At 36.9% G+C, this 16,935-nt stretch overlaps 1 protein-coding gene across 3 annotated transcripts in view; it reads left to right on the top strand.

Annotated features, from left to right (window-relative positions):
• The window catches only part of LOC131072079 (uncharacterized), a 358,141-nt gene that overhangs the window by 176,053 nt on the left and 165,153 nt on the right, over nucleotides 1–16,935 (top strand). For 2 of the 3 annotated variants that reach the window (XM_058008112.2, XM_058008114.2), the window contains exon 16: nucleotides 9,221–9,303. In XM_058008112.2, coding sequence (XP_057864095.2) covers nucleotides 9,221–9,303 — 83 coding nt within the window. The remainder of the gene's footprint in view (nucleotides 1–9,220; nucleotides 9,304–16,935) is intronic. The other variant, XM_058008113.2, reaches the window with a different exon arrangement.

The raw sequence follows: 16,935 nt of genomic DNA, 5'->3' as shown, positions 1-16,935 counted from the left end.
CCTCTTCTAAGACAACCCTAGGGTCAAGGCAGACAACCTATGACCTCCCAAATCCAGACTTCACTTTGTTGGTTGAAAATTTTGTACACTTGGGGAAATATACAAAATTGTGTTTTCAACTACAGCACACGAGTAAAAACTCTCCTAATTAAGGGAAGGCTCCCCCTATCTAACTACAACTTGGAAAATAAAATTGGATGGGACAGCAACCTTTCTTCTTTTTTTAAGAAAGACAATATCCTTTTTCTCTTCACAGAAAAGGATAGCGATTGAATAACAGCAGTAACCACTTTCAAGTAAAATGAGAGAAAGGAAGTGAAGTTTCCTGAAAGCTCAAAGACTCCCGTCACTTCCTTCGGGACGGGACAGCAATATCAAGCTCAAAGACTTGACTATTGGAAGTCCTATCTACCCTTTGCTATACTAAATTTTACAACGAATAAAAGATAACAGCTCAAAGACTGAAATAATCTATTCTTTTAACACAAAGACAAGAACTAATACAAGCTCAAAGACTTGCTGCTATTTCTTATCAAACAGTAATTTTCCTCAACAATAGACGCAAGCTCAAAGACTTGCTGCTCCTTCAAGAGAGTTTCCTATTTTAATTAATCTTCTCTACTTGCAGCTCAAAGACTTCAAATCAGATTGGACTAAGCTCCTTTAGAAACACTTGGCATAGAAGAAATAAAAGATTCAAACTCAAACATGTAGCTCAAAGACTCAAAACTTGAGTAGTCCTTCTTTATTATTTCTTCAAAAACTTTCAATCCACATACATAAGCTCAAAGACTACTTGCTGTAAATTTGGCAGAGTTTTTGCTTGCTTTCCCAAAAGATATATTTACAATGGACCTCTCAAGTATTTATAGAAGAGGAGCCTTGAGAAAAAGGTGGGAGGATCCTAACTAACTTGAGAGATTCTCTCAACCACCAAGACTCCTTCAATAAATAACTGAGACTTCATTAATTAACTAAGAGTCACTCTAACTAACCAAGACTTATTCCAACTACAGTCCTAATCGGACATAACTTGTAGTTGCCTTACATGTAATTACAAAAGTACAAGTAATGTGTAACTTGTATTTTACAAAAATTACTTTTACATGTAACTTGTCAAAACGAAATTACAACTAAAGATTACGAAAGAGAGAAAATTCAACTAAGTGTTGAAAAACACTTAGGTTGCCTTTTGTGAAGACATGAATCCTTGAAATTTCCGGATGCTCGCTTGTAGTTCCTCGGGATTCGGTTCATGAGTGTTCTTAGCAACTACCATAGTCTTCACAATAGTGTCGTGACAACGGAGGAGCGCGGAATTGTCTCTATCCAGGATGGACTGGATCTCATGCAAAAAGGCTTGATGTTTCATCAATGCTTGAATTGAAACTGCCGAGAATTGTTCACTCCTCCATTCACCATGAATCCTCATCTGTAAGTCCGCAAGAACTTCTTCTTCTGGAATTAGCTCTCCATCCTGACTTACTATATTGCAAGAGGCCCTTTCACAATGTGAGACAATACCTTGATAAACTTCATTCCGGAATCTCCTTGCATCACTGATCTCTTCGATGAGGGACTTAAGAACAAGGGTTTTGTTTTCCATGAGTTCCTCAAATTCCAAGTACATGACCCTGGAAGAGATGATGGTGTGCTCCTGCAAAATACTCAGCTGTTGTTGGGGCATGGTACGCCAGATTGCCAGACTTTTCTCAACACTTTCCAGATTCTTTTTGAAAGTGTTAGAAGTCTGATCCAATTTCTCCTCAATGGTTTCCAGCTTAGACATTATTTGAAAAATGTCTTTTATCACTTGCACGCATTGATCATGAAGGTGATCAATCCAGGAATCCAGTGCTTGTACTTTTTGAGCAGCCCTTTCTACTCCACGAATCGATTCTTGGGAACCGGAAGAACCTATGGAGTTACTCCCTTCAGCAGCAGGTTTTGTGATTTTATTGATGGCTGCCATGAGCTGTCGGTTTTCTTCTTCTAGCTTGTCTTTCTTTGCAAGAAGATCGTCACACCTTTGCACTAGTGAAGCAACAGAAAACTGAGCATCATGTTTAATGACTTCATGTGTCTGCTTGCCCAATTCTACCCTTGTAACCTTATAATCAGCAGCTGACATTTCATCAAGTGGTTTATCTGCAATAGGTTCCACAATTTCAGCTACTTTCATCTTGTTGCTATCAACAGTTACCCTGGAAATAGTCTTCGCCTTCTTAGCAACTTTGGATCTGGACTGTTTGAGTTGCTGGTAGTCGAAGGCATCAGGTGAGATCTCTTGCTTCTTTCTTTTCGGGGTGAAAGAACTAAGCCATGGAGGCAAAGTCATCAACTCACTTCCTATAACAGCTGTAGGCAAAGGAGAAGCAGTTTCTGTTTGAATCACTGTGGTCACCCTGGGAGGAATATCTGTTTGAATAGCGACTATGTTTTGCTCAGTTACCAACGGACATGAAGATTGCCTCATGAATTCTTCAAAACCAGAAGTGGAAGTATCAATTTCTGATAACTGAATGCAAGTGGGATTATCTTCAGGAACTTCCAACACACTTTCTCGTTGTTGCTCAGGAGAAGGCCCGTATGCTGAAATGGGAACTGCGTTCTGAGGAGACTCATCAATGAGCAAATCAGGAGGAGAAAGAGGCGTCTCAATAGAAACTGGAGGAATGACCTCATGAGGCGTGTCTGAAACTGGAGACTTAGGCGCATCATCAGATTGCTGCCCCTCTTCTGGATTATCCAGATCGATCACCCGAACATGGAACCGTGATTTCTCCTTCCCACGAGTAGTTGTCTCCTCAGGAGGAAGCACTACTGCACGACTAACTCGTAACTTGATCCTTGTGCTTGAAGATGAAGCACCCTCCTTATTATCAATCTGAATCTCAGACTTTCGTCCAAGAGGCCCTGTAGAATCATCTTCTTTACCAACCTTGATTTTGATAAGTCTAACAGCATTGCTTTTCAACCATGCGTTAGTGTTGGCCAAGATAGGCTGAAATCTGTCAAGAATGGAGACGCACTCTTTATGTGACCATTGGATCAAAGGAAGTGGAGCTTCCTCAACCCTCCGTGAAGTGTATTCGGGATCAAGTATACGCCCATCATCAATCATCCCTTGTGGGATATCTGCCAAGTTCAAGTCAACAATTTGCTCAATAGTGAGCCTGCAGTAATCCATCTTCAGGACTTCAGCTTCTGTGCGGAGATCTGCCCAGATGTCTTCAATGCGATGAACATGTACAAAGGATTTTTTGATCTTTTCCTTCATACCTCTATAATCAAAATCAGCTCTAGGTTTGAACCTCTTAAGCTTGATTTCCTGCAATTCAACCTCCATGGCCTTAGCCTTCACAGATGTGACAAGGGAGTATCGACCAATTTTCAACGGATTTGTGCTGGAGATCCCCATTCCAACCTTGTGTCTAGCAGACTGAAGAGTATGAACAGCCATAATCTGTCTACCCAACTCCATAAGAATTATCCTATCGGTCGGGTATCTTGGTAGCATGTATGGTTGTCCATCATAGCACCCAATCCTCATGTAGGTGAAGGTGGGAAATTGCAGGAATAAGCACCCATACTCAGATACCTTGACCCATGCCTCATCTGATACTCGCTTATTTCTGAGATCCATGTCAAACTGACACATAAAATATCCAAAGAATGCGTCTTGGACTCTTCTAAAATGTAGTCTGCTAGGTTTCAAAGGCAGCTGGTCATAATATTCCCAAACTGGTATGAGCGAGCGATCACCCTTGGTAGAAAGACCTGGAAAGTGTCTAAGTGATGCTGCTAAATATACCAAATAAGAATTCATAAAGAAGGTCATAGTGGTAGGAACCGCTGCAAGTTGTTCGCACAAAGCATCGCTGATGATTTCACCCCATGAAATGTGATGCGACTGCCGTATGAACATGATGAATTGATACATCCATGGCTCAAAGACATTAGAGTGCTCAAGGCCTAACATTCTGCTGAGAAGAGTGATGGTGTCTCCTATCTCCCACTTGAAATCACAACGGTACAACTTTGCCCATCTTGAGAAGGAAGGACGTGGCTCATGAATCCACCTATTGATGTGGCGCTTGCAATCTTTTTCTCTTTTCACATAATACTCTGCTGCACTTTCTTTGGTGATTTCCATGTAAACAGGTGCAGGAGGTATTTTGAAGACCTTCTCGATTGTATCCGCATCAAGACGAATTATGGCTTCACCATCATCATTTTTTATGACTCTTGACTCTTTGTCAAAATGATGGGCGCATGCAAGAACAAATTCAGGTTCTAGGGCAGCCATTGGGAAAGAAGACGCATGATGGATATGGCTGTCCAACAGCCGCTGCAAGTTGTTATCCTGTGGATCTTCTACCCTGTGAATGAATTCTGCCATATCAACATGCCGTATTTCTGTGTCCCTGATGCGATCCAATGGCGAGGAGACCTGGGAAGGTGTAACCTCATTCTGGTATTTATCATATTTGTATTTCATTTTCTTTGGAGTTGGCGATGCCGGCAAATTTGACATTGATTGCGAACCTGGAATGCTGTGATGAAGACTTAAAAGGGTTAAGGCCACATCATAATCAGCTGCAAATATCATTCTTTCTTTTTTCAAATGGGTAAAACTTCGATCTCTGAATTTCACGGTTTTGTGAGAAGAAGAGAGAAGACATGTGGAAATGGGAAAATCTTGACTTTGACCAATTTCGGATCTTGGGGGAATTTTCGCAAGTATACAAGTTGGAAAGTACATACATGCAATCGGGATTTTAAAACCCGAATACAAGTATACTTGTAAATTCGAAAATGGAGAAACGGATGAAAAATGGGATTTTGACTTGCGGGAAATGATGGAAATGGAAAGTGCGGATATGGGGAACGTGAATGGATAGAAATGGGAATATCCGGGATAGTCATTTTCATGAAAATGGGAAGATCTTTTCAACATGTAATCCGGTTTTCAAAACACGAATTTGCAAGAGAGAGGTATTTCACATTTTTCAAGCTTGGAAATTTAACCAAAAATGATTAAATTTCTCAACCGTAAGGGAAGAACAACAATTTCCAGCGAACTTGTAATCGAGATTAAAAATCCCGAATACTAGCTAAGATGGAATTTTGAGAAGAATAATGCAATTTAACAATTGCATTTCAAAGGGAAGATTTTTTTCATGAAAACCAATTTTAAGGGAAGAACAACACATGTGAAGAATGCAATTAATAACAAAAAATGAAGAAAACATGAAAATAAAAAGAAGAGAAGAAAGGAAGAACATACCTTGATTGGAAAATCAAAATGCTTCTCCAACAATGCAATACTTCTTGAGATGAAGAAGCAAAACTGAACTTTTAAACCCTTATCACGTTTTTGTGAAAATGCCCCAAAAATGGTAGCAATCTTAAACTTGCAAGAGTAAAATGCCAATGAAAGTGTTGATTTCAAGTTTGTTGCAGCAAAACGATCAAGGTATTTGCTAAAGCAATAATACCAAAGGTGTTTGAAGAGGTATCAATGCCAAAGGATTTAAAACGCAGCCAAGAGAGTCACGTTTTTGTGAAAAACGTGGCATTCATTACACATTACACATTCAATGCACCATTAAATGGTGCGAAACCTTTCTTACCCTCCACGCCTTAGGAAGAAAGGCCAAAACGATTTAGGAGTGTGGGCAACATTGAAGATTTAACTGCTCAAATCGTGGCATTCATGAGGCACGTTAAAAAAAAACGCAGTTGCTGTTTCTTAGGGTAAAAACCAGCGGATTTGTCCTTGGAATGGCATGATAGATTTCCAAAAATGCAAGAAGATAGGATACAAACCCAAAACGCCTCATTCATCCAACGATTCATCCATGAATTTCGCTTTGAAAAAGTCCAAAATCGCTTCCCTCTTGCATTTCGGGTTTTGAAAAACAAATGACAAGTTCGATTTCTTCAAAAGGAAGCAAATCGGGTTTTAGATATAAAATGACAAGTTCGATTTGCACTTTTTCCTCTTTCATGCTTAAAATCGGGTTTTGGATATAAAACAACAAGTTTAAAATTTCACCTTTTCACTCATTAAGCCAAAATCGGGTTTTTTTGGACAAATGACAAGTTTAAAAATTGTCAAAAATGAACTTTATGTTAAAATCGGGTTTTAAAAGACAAACTGCAAGTTTAAAAATACTTGTAAGGGGGAAATAAAATCCCTACAACAAGTATTAAACACTTGCACACATGTAATGGGGATTTAAAATCCCTATTACATGTAAAACCCATTAAAGTAGGGGTTTTTTGGAAAAACTGCAAGTTTACTTGCAGTTGAGCTAAAAGACCCCTATTTTAACTAAAAATGACCAAAAAACAACAAAAAGATAAAAACATTAAATGGGAAACTTAAAATAAATTACAAGTGACATATTTGAAATAAAAAATGCACATGTAAGTGATCAAAAATTCCCCTACAAAGACCACAACAATGAATATCATTAAAACTTGCATTTTGAAGAAAATTCTCCACCTGCAGTTTGGGTTTTAAAACCCGAAATTGAAGGAAAGGCATGGCAAACGAACCCAGAATTGGACGAAATTTGAAACGTAGTTCGAGAATGGACTGAGGATCAAGCTAGTCCAAGGATTAGTCAAAATTTTGCCTCGGGAAGCGTGCCATAGAGTAATAATTTTCATTTTTCATAAAAATTCCACCGTAGTGGTCCTTCATTTTTGGAAACAAAAATGAGGACAACACACTTAGCTTCGATAGAAACCCTAATCTACCCAGCCCAGTTGACCACTCACTCACTCCAAACCTAGGAAGCAGAGAGAAAACCTAGCTAAGGGAAAGGCAAAATCCAAGAAAAAGAGGGGGTCCCCATTCTAATGGGGCGATGTGTGAAATGGTCACAACACACCCCCACAAATTCAAGGAGGAAGATCTAAATATGCTTGAGGACAAGCAAAATTGAGACGGAGGGACTGTGATAACCCCTGCGGTATCACCTAATGTAAATTCATTAAATAATTTTAATATATTAAAGAGGAAATAAATCATTGAATATTGATTAACTAAATAAGGTAATATATAAATAAATGATTAAAAGGTTAATGTATTTAATATATAAAATAATAAAGAAAAAGTATTATTAAGCAAATGATTAAAATGTCAATATATTTAATATATAAAATAATAAGGAAAGTATTATTAAATTAAAATATTAAATACAAAGTGATATAAAACTATGAACTATGCAAATACAAGGGAGCCATCACGACTACCCTTCCCCCCCGCACGAAGTGATGTGACCGTAGTCGCAGCCGTTGCATCCCTTCGTGCGAAAGGGACCCATGGAGGGATGCAACCCTTCCCCTCCACGGGGTATAAGGGAAGAACCTCAGTGCAGGGAATGGGGGGAACAGAGAGGTAATACGGAAAAAAGAGAAGGTAGATAGGAGGATACAGAGAGTTAAGAAGCACAACTGCATAGGCAGAGGGAAGAGTATAGGGAGAAAGAGCAGAAGCGCCACAAGTACATATGTGTGTGGATGTGTGTGCCACACACACACATATAAATATACTTGTAGTCTTTAATGGTTAAGTCGTTATTATTATTATAATGTGTAGTTACAGAATTATGTCATGGATATTATAATATGTATGTTACAAAATTATGTCATCATTATTACAATGTTGTATGTTACAGAATTTTAGCATAATGTTGTATGTGACAAGATTAGAATGTAAGTAATAATGATAATATGAATTATAATTCGAATGATATTGATAATATGAGTTGTTATGAAATGTTGTATATGAATGAATGGCAATAATGTGATTATATGATGGAGGCTATTGGGGGGAAATCCCCGTAGTCTAATTCAGGGATTATGATAATCCCTGGTAGGTAGTATATACTGAATATCTATATGCATATATGTTATGGCTTGGTTGACAAAGTTCATCCAAGAAGAGACGGATTTGGCCGGTCCTCTCTGGTAGACTTGGATGATGAGATGCATCATCCAAGGCAAGGAATTGATCATATATGATGGTCTTCCTTGGTATGGCTTGGGTGTAAGAAATTACATCCAAGACAAGAATCAAATTAACCTTCGATTTCCTGGTATGGCTTGGGTGTAAGAAATTATATCCAATACAGGAATCGAATTAACCTTCGATTTCCTGGTATGGCTTGGAACCAAGATGGGTTCCAAGAAGGCGAGCTTCACACCCGCCTAAGGACATGTTCCAGTACTGCACTCATATCCTTTTTATTAAATAAGAATAGAGATTAGTGTTAATTATGTAATTGAAGTTTAATTGCAAATTACATTATATATATATATATACTTGTTGTATTCTAACATTCTGTTTTGCAGGGCAATGATCACTAACTAGTAGGGACATTACAGTGTGTCATTGCCCAAACATGCACTAAATAACATTAACTTGGGTAGAGTATGAAAAAGAAAAGACTGAGTGTAAAAAGTCAGAAAAGATAGTAGGAGAATATTGAAATGGATTTTGTGAGAAGGAAAGCTTGAAGGAATCCAATGAGTAGCTGGTCCAAGAAATAACTCATTAACTTTCAAAACTTAGTAAGTAAAATAAAATTCAGAACATGAAGATACATATACTTTGTGGAGTAGATGATGAAGATCGAGTGATTCTGTAGAGTTTCTAGGAAGCTATCATATAATGAAGTAGTCATCAAATTTGGAAACCTGAAAGGCCTCAAGGTTTCTGATGACATTTTAATTCAAACCTTGATGACTACTAGAGAATGTATTGTGGATAAGTGATTAGAGTATGATATTTTATGTGATTAGCAATTAGAAAGTAATGCCCAAATTAAAATGTGCAATAAATTATTAAATAAATTGAGGAGCTCATAGAGAAAATTGTTCAGAAATGAAGTTATGGTTCGAATGCAGTTTTGCACTTGAAAGAAGTGAAATGATCCTTATTTAGAATGCAAACCTTAATTGCATTTTGCATTATAGTCATCCCTATTTGTGATGTATTTACTTTTACTTAAGGTTTAAATTTTGAAAGCACAAAACATGGTTCTTATCTTTAGTTTTAGTTACATTTTTCATCATATACCTAGTTTCTTCCATTTGGAATGCATTTGCTCTGTTTTGAATTTTTATGTTCTGTGTGCTTCTTCATTTGAGCTTGCTAGCATAGCCTATTGTTATGTTCTTTGATTTTCTATTGTTTGTATAGCTCATGCAGAAGAATTTGAGCAGACGTTGCAGGATTTATCAATTTCAATAAAGTCGCAATGTCAATTAATGGAGTATTTTCAGGTAGAATTCCTGAGAGAATTTCTTAATTGCTTTGATTATGGTGATGATAAACGTAAAATGGCATCAGCTGTATTGAAGTATTTCCAAATTATTCTTGGTATGATTTGTAGGAAAGTGAGTTTATTGTAATTAAATGATAATAAACTGATGTTGTAACATTGTCATTTGTGAAGTTATCAAAACAGCAAATAATGAAATATACTGGACAGTACGATCTTGTGTGACATGGTGGAGAACATTTGCTTACAATTACATTGTGTGGTGTTTGTTATACAATGCTTCACTTGTACATGGAGGTCCTCCATTAAACTTCCTCCTTATAGTCATGTGGGTGAACATCCTGTAGTAATTCAGAGATAGGTTGGAGGACCCTTTACAATAGATTTATTCCACTTTCATGTGTACTTCTAGAGCTTGTACAGTTCACAAAATATGACTACTTTACAATAGAATTCTTTAATTTTACTTTCATGTGTACTTCTAGAGCTTCAGCCTTTTCGTTTTCTCCGAAAGCATGGTAGAGTTCTTCCTCATGATCTACGTCCTCTTCATCTTCATTGCATGCCTCCTTTTCTCCTTCTTCGTTGTCTTTATCATTGTCTACTTCCATTGCCGTGAAAAGTACTTCTTCTCCATCACTGCGTGAACTGTCTTCATTGCTTCCCTCCAATGAGCTGATGTCCATTTTTTAATAAAGAATCTTCTTGTTTTTGTAAGAGCTCTACCTCTTCTTGTGGCTCTTTTTTTGATGACGCTTTCTTCCTAACTTAATTCAATGGCCCTCTTCATCCTTGCTACTTTCATTTTTATCTTGTGGACATTTAGAAGCAAAATGTCCATTTTACCACAATTAAAATATGTGAATGATAATTTACCTTGATATTTCCCAGATCCTTTCTTTAACTTTTTTAGGAAATGAGCTTGTTCTACATCCATTTCATTGCTTGAACTTTCACTCGGTTCACATGCTTTGTTCTTGCTCTTCCTTGATGCTTTAAAGTTTGGCTCTCCTTTTGTTGGTTTGTCTTTAATCCTCATTTCATAGGTGGTAAGGATCCCATGCAACTCGTCCTTTGTTAATGTATCTGTATCTTTGTTTTCTTCTATTGCCAAAACTTTAGAATCAAATCTTAAGGGTAAGGGCCTTAGAACCTTTTGAACAATGACAACTTTGTCAACTTCTTCACCAAGTCCTCTAATTATGTTCACAATCTCATCAACAGGAAGAAAATAGGAAGCTATGTTCTCCTCTTCTGTGATCTCGAGGCTTTCAAATTGTTTTCAATGAGTTTTAAGCTTCGCCTTCTTCACTTTACCATCTCCTTCATAGATTTTCTTTAGCTTATCCTACATGTCCTTAGCTGATTTGCAATGCTTAACTTTCACAAACTCGGATTTGGATAATCCACACAAAATCGCATGCTTGGCTTTTTCATCGTTTTCACTTTCTTTCTTCTCAGCCTAATCCGTTGGGGGAGTTGATGGGGATGTGTAGCCATTTACCACTGATTGCCAACATCATATCCTAGGGCATTCAAGTAGGTTTCCATCCTTATGCTCGAAAAGGCATAATTTGTGTCCCTTCAAAGAATGGTGCCTTGTTTGATGAGAATTTGCGTCCTTCTTGTCCAACCATTAGTGCTCTTAAAGATCTACTATCAAGCCGTTAGGCTATATCCGAAGGAACCCACTTTGAGACCAATTGAATGGCACAAATTATATTGAGAGAGGTGACTTAGTATAATAACAAACTTTTACTTTTCAACACTTAATTAATCAGTATAATAACAAACTTTTATGTTTCAACACTTAATTAATCACGATAACAATACTTCAAAAAACTTAATCAACCACAAATGCAAAATCTAGTGTTTAGGAACACAAATAACACACAATTTACGTGGAAACCCATGCAGGAGAAAACCATGGCAAAAGATACCTTTTATATTAGAAACTATTTATAAATTTCGTATGTAGCAACCCACAGTTGATACCAATCCTTTCTAGATGATTTGTAGGTACCAACCCACTGGAGACCCCAATCCCCACAAGTGAGCACCAATTCAGCAAGAGACATCAATCTCTTTAAAAACGAGGCACCAATCTCTAAAAGAGTAAAGTGATAAGTGATGGATCTTCTTCTTAAATCAGATCTGATCCTCCTCCACGAATTTACTAAAAAATTGCTCTCCTAATATCTACTTAAGTCCTTCAGGAATATCTACTCATATATTTGCAATCATTCGCCCTTAAAGTCTGCATGAATCTGCTCACATGTCTGCTCATAAATCTGAACCAAGTCTGCTTATAAGTCTGAAACAAGTCTGCTCACAAATCTGAAACAAGTCTGCTTATAAGTCTGAAATAAATCTTCAAAAATTCTGCTCACATAGGATCCTTATAACTGCTCTAACGTCTGCTTAATTCTGCCTTGAGTAGAAAAGATATTCTATTGATTGCTTGATCAAATGATCTCCTAAATGACCTCTTATTTATGCCAACTATTACACCCTTTCACCAATTGTTGCATCTCCTCAAGTAGGTCAGCCAAGGAGGAAATAAGATTTTTGCCTCCAAAAATGGGCACATATCTCAATGAGATCAGATCACTAGAAAGTATTCTATTTTAAATCGATTGCAGCCCATAGGATGGGGCACACTTTACAAAGAAGGTGGTCCCTTAAGAAATATATTTAAAATTTTTTTTAGAACCCATAGATGGGCAGATCAAAGAAGGAAAGTTGGCCACAATAGAAAAATATTTGTTTTGTTTTGCATTTTGAACTCACTAAAGTTGCCAGTGACAAGCTGATCTCCATTAATTATGCAATGACATCAATGACAACAAATTTCCAATAGTTTATCGCTGCCCTTGATTTTCCACATTGTTTATGGTGACTTTAGTCTATGGGCAGATCGATTTCGTGTTCTACAGGCTTTAGTGCTGCTGGTTGTGGGAGATCTTCCACGTATAGTTATGTTATTTTTCACTTCCACTTGGGAGAGTATTGACCACTGCAGCTGTTTCAGGGTGTTAGTATACATGCATACGGATGATGATTGGTTTATTGTAGTGTGTTGGGTTTGCTGGAGTATTTGGGTCATTAGCTTTGACACTTGGAGATTAAATGTTGGTGATATGTTTTCAGTTGGCGATCACAAAGGCACTCCCTAGTTGGCTGATTTTAGAGTTGGTTATGCTGACATCTTCTATTTTTGTCCCTTGGCAGTGATTGATCAGATTCATTTTAGGGAAAACTCGAGGGATATGCTGAGATTTATGCTTTATGGCTGAGTATTCTTTCTTTTCCATTGCCTAGGATTGAGTTTGGTAATGGGATTGTAGATATGGACTTTATTGAGATGCCTTGGCAGTATATGTTTCATGGTATAGGGTTCAACCCTTTTAGGTATTTCAGCTTGAGATTTGATAATGACTACTTTCTAGTGTTCTAGGAGAGGAGAGTGCAGTTTGGGCTTGATGATTTCACAGTTGTGATCACAATAGCGCAAAGTCAACATGGTGGTCACTTTTTGAGACTGGCTTGGAACCTTGGGATCATATTGGTATGTAGTTTAGTAGCTGTTGGGAATGAGAGAGCCAATGTTGACTTCTTGGAGTTTAGTGCTATGGTGCATCGGTTTGGTTCTTTCAAAGAGCAATTATCTAGGGAGTTAATTGAGTTTATGCATTATGTGATTGATCTTCTTACAAGGGCTTTTCAGGAGGTCTCTTGTGTTGGTACCTTGCAGGATAATGCTTTGAGTAGATGGTGCTATAGATCTCCTTGGTTGACTTGTGGCCCTGGGATCATTCTTGCTTTCAGTTTGGGTTAGTCTGATGATTGTGGGGTTGTATTGACATTGCTTGAGGACAAGTAATCTCAGGGAAGGGAAAATTGTAATGTGCCCATTTTTAGGTTCTCTAGCATAACAATTGTTGCTAATGTTCAGGTTTTGTGTCAGCTTGTTCAGAGGGGTAATCAGATTTTACTAGTAAGCTTAGATGGTTTAATGGAGTTGAATGATAGTTTTGGGAGGGTTTTTGGAAAATTAGCCCATTTTCAGTACTTTTAGTAAGTGTTAGTTTGGAGTCTGGACTTTGACTTGGTTAGTTGGCAGTGCTACTATTTTGGGATAGTCGGTGATTGCATTAATTAATGATATCTTGGTGACTTATGGTGTTTAGAGGTATTATTTAAAATAACATTAAAAAATTTAAAGTTAAAATAAATATTTGATGTTATTTAATTTAGTAAAGTGACTTATATTGGTGCATAGGGAATTATAAGGTGTTAATTAATTTAGTGACTTAAATTGGTGCATATTTTAAATTATCAAATAAAGTGATTCCCTAAAGGTGGGTGCCAACATTAGGGCATTGGGCTTGGGGAAGATTAAATAGACCTTTTGAGCTCATTTTCATTATGTTGAAGATTATTCAATTTATGCTATTTCTCTTTGATTGAGAAAACCATGCATGGTTTGGAGATTGGACTTGATTCATATCAGCCTTCTTGAGGACGAAAACCCTTTTGGAGAAGATTAGCTTTGGTAGTGAATGATCCACCCTGGCTAATATTTGTTTGTTGGAGATATTGTTCACGTTTTTCATGGTAAATTCAGATTTGAGTTATCCTTTGCGTGGTTTCTTTAAGAAACATTTGCAAATTTTTTGGAGTTTTATAAATATAAATATCTTGAAGATTGGACACCTTTGTAGAGCTTTCTTTTGGGATATTGAAGTATTCATTGTTGTGAGTTATTTGGGCATCGGAGATTAAAGATTCTACCTAGCCACTTGCCTTGCTTATCCTTGGCATTGAATTTTCTTATTTGGTGTAAGCTTTGGGGTGAGACCTGTAAACTTTGGCTTGAGAATTTGGGAGTTTCTTGGCATCTATTCTATTTCAAAGTCTTGGTGCCTATTTGCGATATTGGAAGGATTCATGGCCGCTTCATAATTGGCTCCTATGTTAGCCGATTGGTTAGTTTTCTTGGCATTGAGTTTGGAGTTATGAATACCTATTTGCAAGCTTATATCCTTGGCGTGTACTTCAATCCTTATTATGGCTTGAGGCTATCCTTTGCTTTGGTGTGGCTTATTCATATGTCTGCAAGTTGTGGTTTTCAACCATTCTTGGTGTGAGGTTTTATTATTTGGTCTGAAGCCTCCTTAGTTTGGTGTGGGCATTCAATTTGGAGGAAGAAACTCCCCTGGCGTGGAGCATTTTTTCTTGGTGATGTCCACCGTTTAATCCATAGGGTGAGTTGTTGGTAGATGTGGGAGTTCGTAACATTTGCTGAATATTTATAACACATCTACCTGGCCATGGGATAGTATTGGATCAATCTGGAGCTTGCTGGCTGATAGACTTTCATCTTAGCGTGGGATTGCTTCCTTGTGGAAGCATGTATTCTTGGACATGAGCAGCATTCTCTTGGCGTATGTTGTTCCTTCTATGGCACGAACCTTTGAAATGGAGTGAGCTCAAGATCACTTGTCCTGGCCTTTTTCCTGCAATATATTGTTGATTCTTCAATGCTTGTCTTAAGTTGTTGTTTATTATGTGAAGCTGTAATAATATCCACATAACTGTCATGTAATTTGCAATATTAAGGTCGGGTTTGTTATTGGAAAATCTGTTCTTTGCCGTACGATTTAAGATGTTCTTATTCTTGCTGTAATTTTTCTTTCTCTGTAATGCCTATAAACATTGACCATGATATTATTCGAAACATATTGCAAATCTGAAACTGAAAACAATACATTACACCTGAAGGCAAATTGTTTAACAAAATATCTCTGTTGGAAAAGGTGAGTAAAAATTGGGTAACAAACAGAGCTGCCTACTAGAAAAGACTCACTCAGATGGCTCTCATATTAAAATCTTATAGAAGACAATTCCATAATTAACAACTAACCTTATCTTGGAGCCGACTAAAACACTATAGAATATTATGGAAAGGAACAAGTGAATATCTATGTTTGTGTACTTTATAGCTATTGCCCTCTAGTTATTTTTCACAATGGGTGATGATGTATATCCAAAGGTCTCTTCTCAAACCATGTTTCTGGAAATGAGAAGAAGAATGAATCATAGTCAATCCGCACACTAATTATCAAGGGTTGGTGCTTAGTCTTGGGTTCCTTACCTGATCTGTAATATCTATGCTAATATTTAGATTAATTCTCATCATCTTCTTTGTCAGTATGCTCATCATTTGTTGGTTATGTTATGAGGCTGATTTATAATTAGAAAAATAGTTGTGTTATGAGTTCCTTTACATTTGTGGCATTACTTATATTGTTGAGAAAGGTTGATGCATTCAAATATGAATCAAAGTTCATTCTTCAAACATCCAGCTATGCATGGTTAAACAATCTGCACTAGTTGGATGTGAGAGGCACACCAAACACACCATTCATATTGGGGATGCAAAACTTCTCACTTTCAAACAATCTGCACTAATTGAATATGAGAGACGCATGAATCATCCCATCCATATTGGGGATGCAAAAAATTCTTGCTTTATCAAGTCATCGCAATGGTAGAAGATTAAGGGAATGCCTTTGAAATAGAAAAAATGACAGAACAATCTTTGGTATGACTGAATAAATTCAACAAAGATGATGGTTGGATGCTCAATTGGTTTTGTTAAATGTTAACAAATAAAATAAGAAAAAATGATTAATTAGTTATAACTAAACAGCTAAGTAGTTTATTAAATTAATTAATTAAGTAATGACTGATTAATAAAACAGCCTATGTGGTAACCTCCTAATCTCCATGCTATAAGTATATCCTATTTCTTACTTCACCTCTTACCTAGCTAATCTCAGTTGTCTTAACTTGTCAAAGAAACATTTGTATGATTCAATATCCCTATCATTTGATTGTATGTTGGCTTCGAGTTTATCCTTGATGAAGGAGCCTATGAAGAAACATGAAACATCAGAGTTGGATAATAATAAAGTAAAAAGTGACACAGTTGATTCTGTGAGTGTCTCACACAATTACACACTGCAAGCGATCCCTCAAAAACAAAACTAAAATCTCATCATGGTACTAGAAACATATTAATATCTGTTTCACAATCAAAAACTTTAGGTGTGAAATAGAAATAGAAATTTTTATTTCCTTGCAATTGGCCTAGATAGGCTTATGGAATTAGACTACATTACACAAAAATAACAAAGCAGCAGGACCACCCAAAAAGGTAAATTCCCGTAACAAAAAAGCAAAAAGAAGCTTAATGACAAAAAAGGCACACCTATCTAACTTGTGAATCGCATACTTAAGGTCGGAACTTAGAAATTAAAAGTTTTTTTTCTTAAATTCACCTAAACAACTTATGGAATTGGAGTATACTGCACAGAAGTAACAAACTGCAGGACCTTGCACAAAGAAAAATTACCCTAACAAAAGACTAGTGTGAAATATAAGGACACCAAGGCACAACTATCCAGCTTGCAGATAGCAGACTTATTTTACATCCGTGAATAGTTCCCTCAGTATGAAAATGAAAGAGGACAGTAACGAAAAGAAGTTACCTAAACATATAGTGGAAAGACAGTGCTTAATTTCATGAATGGTTCCCTCAGTAGGAAAAGGAAAGAGGACAATAATG

This window comes from Cryptomeria japonica, chromosome 3, assembly GCF_030272615.1.
Source record: "Cryptomeria japonica chromosome 3, Sugi_1.0, whole genome shotgun sequence".
NCBI classification, from domain to species: domain Eukaryota; kingdom Viridiplantae; phylum Streptophyta; class Pinopsida; order Cupressales; family Cupressaceae; genus Cryptomeria; species Cryptomeria japonica.
Note: the sequence above shows the minus strand (reverse complement) of the source record. Positions and strands in the feature narration are given on the sequence as shown.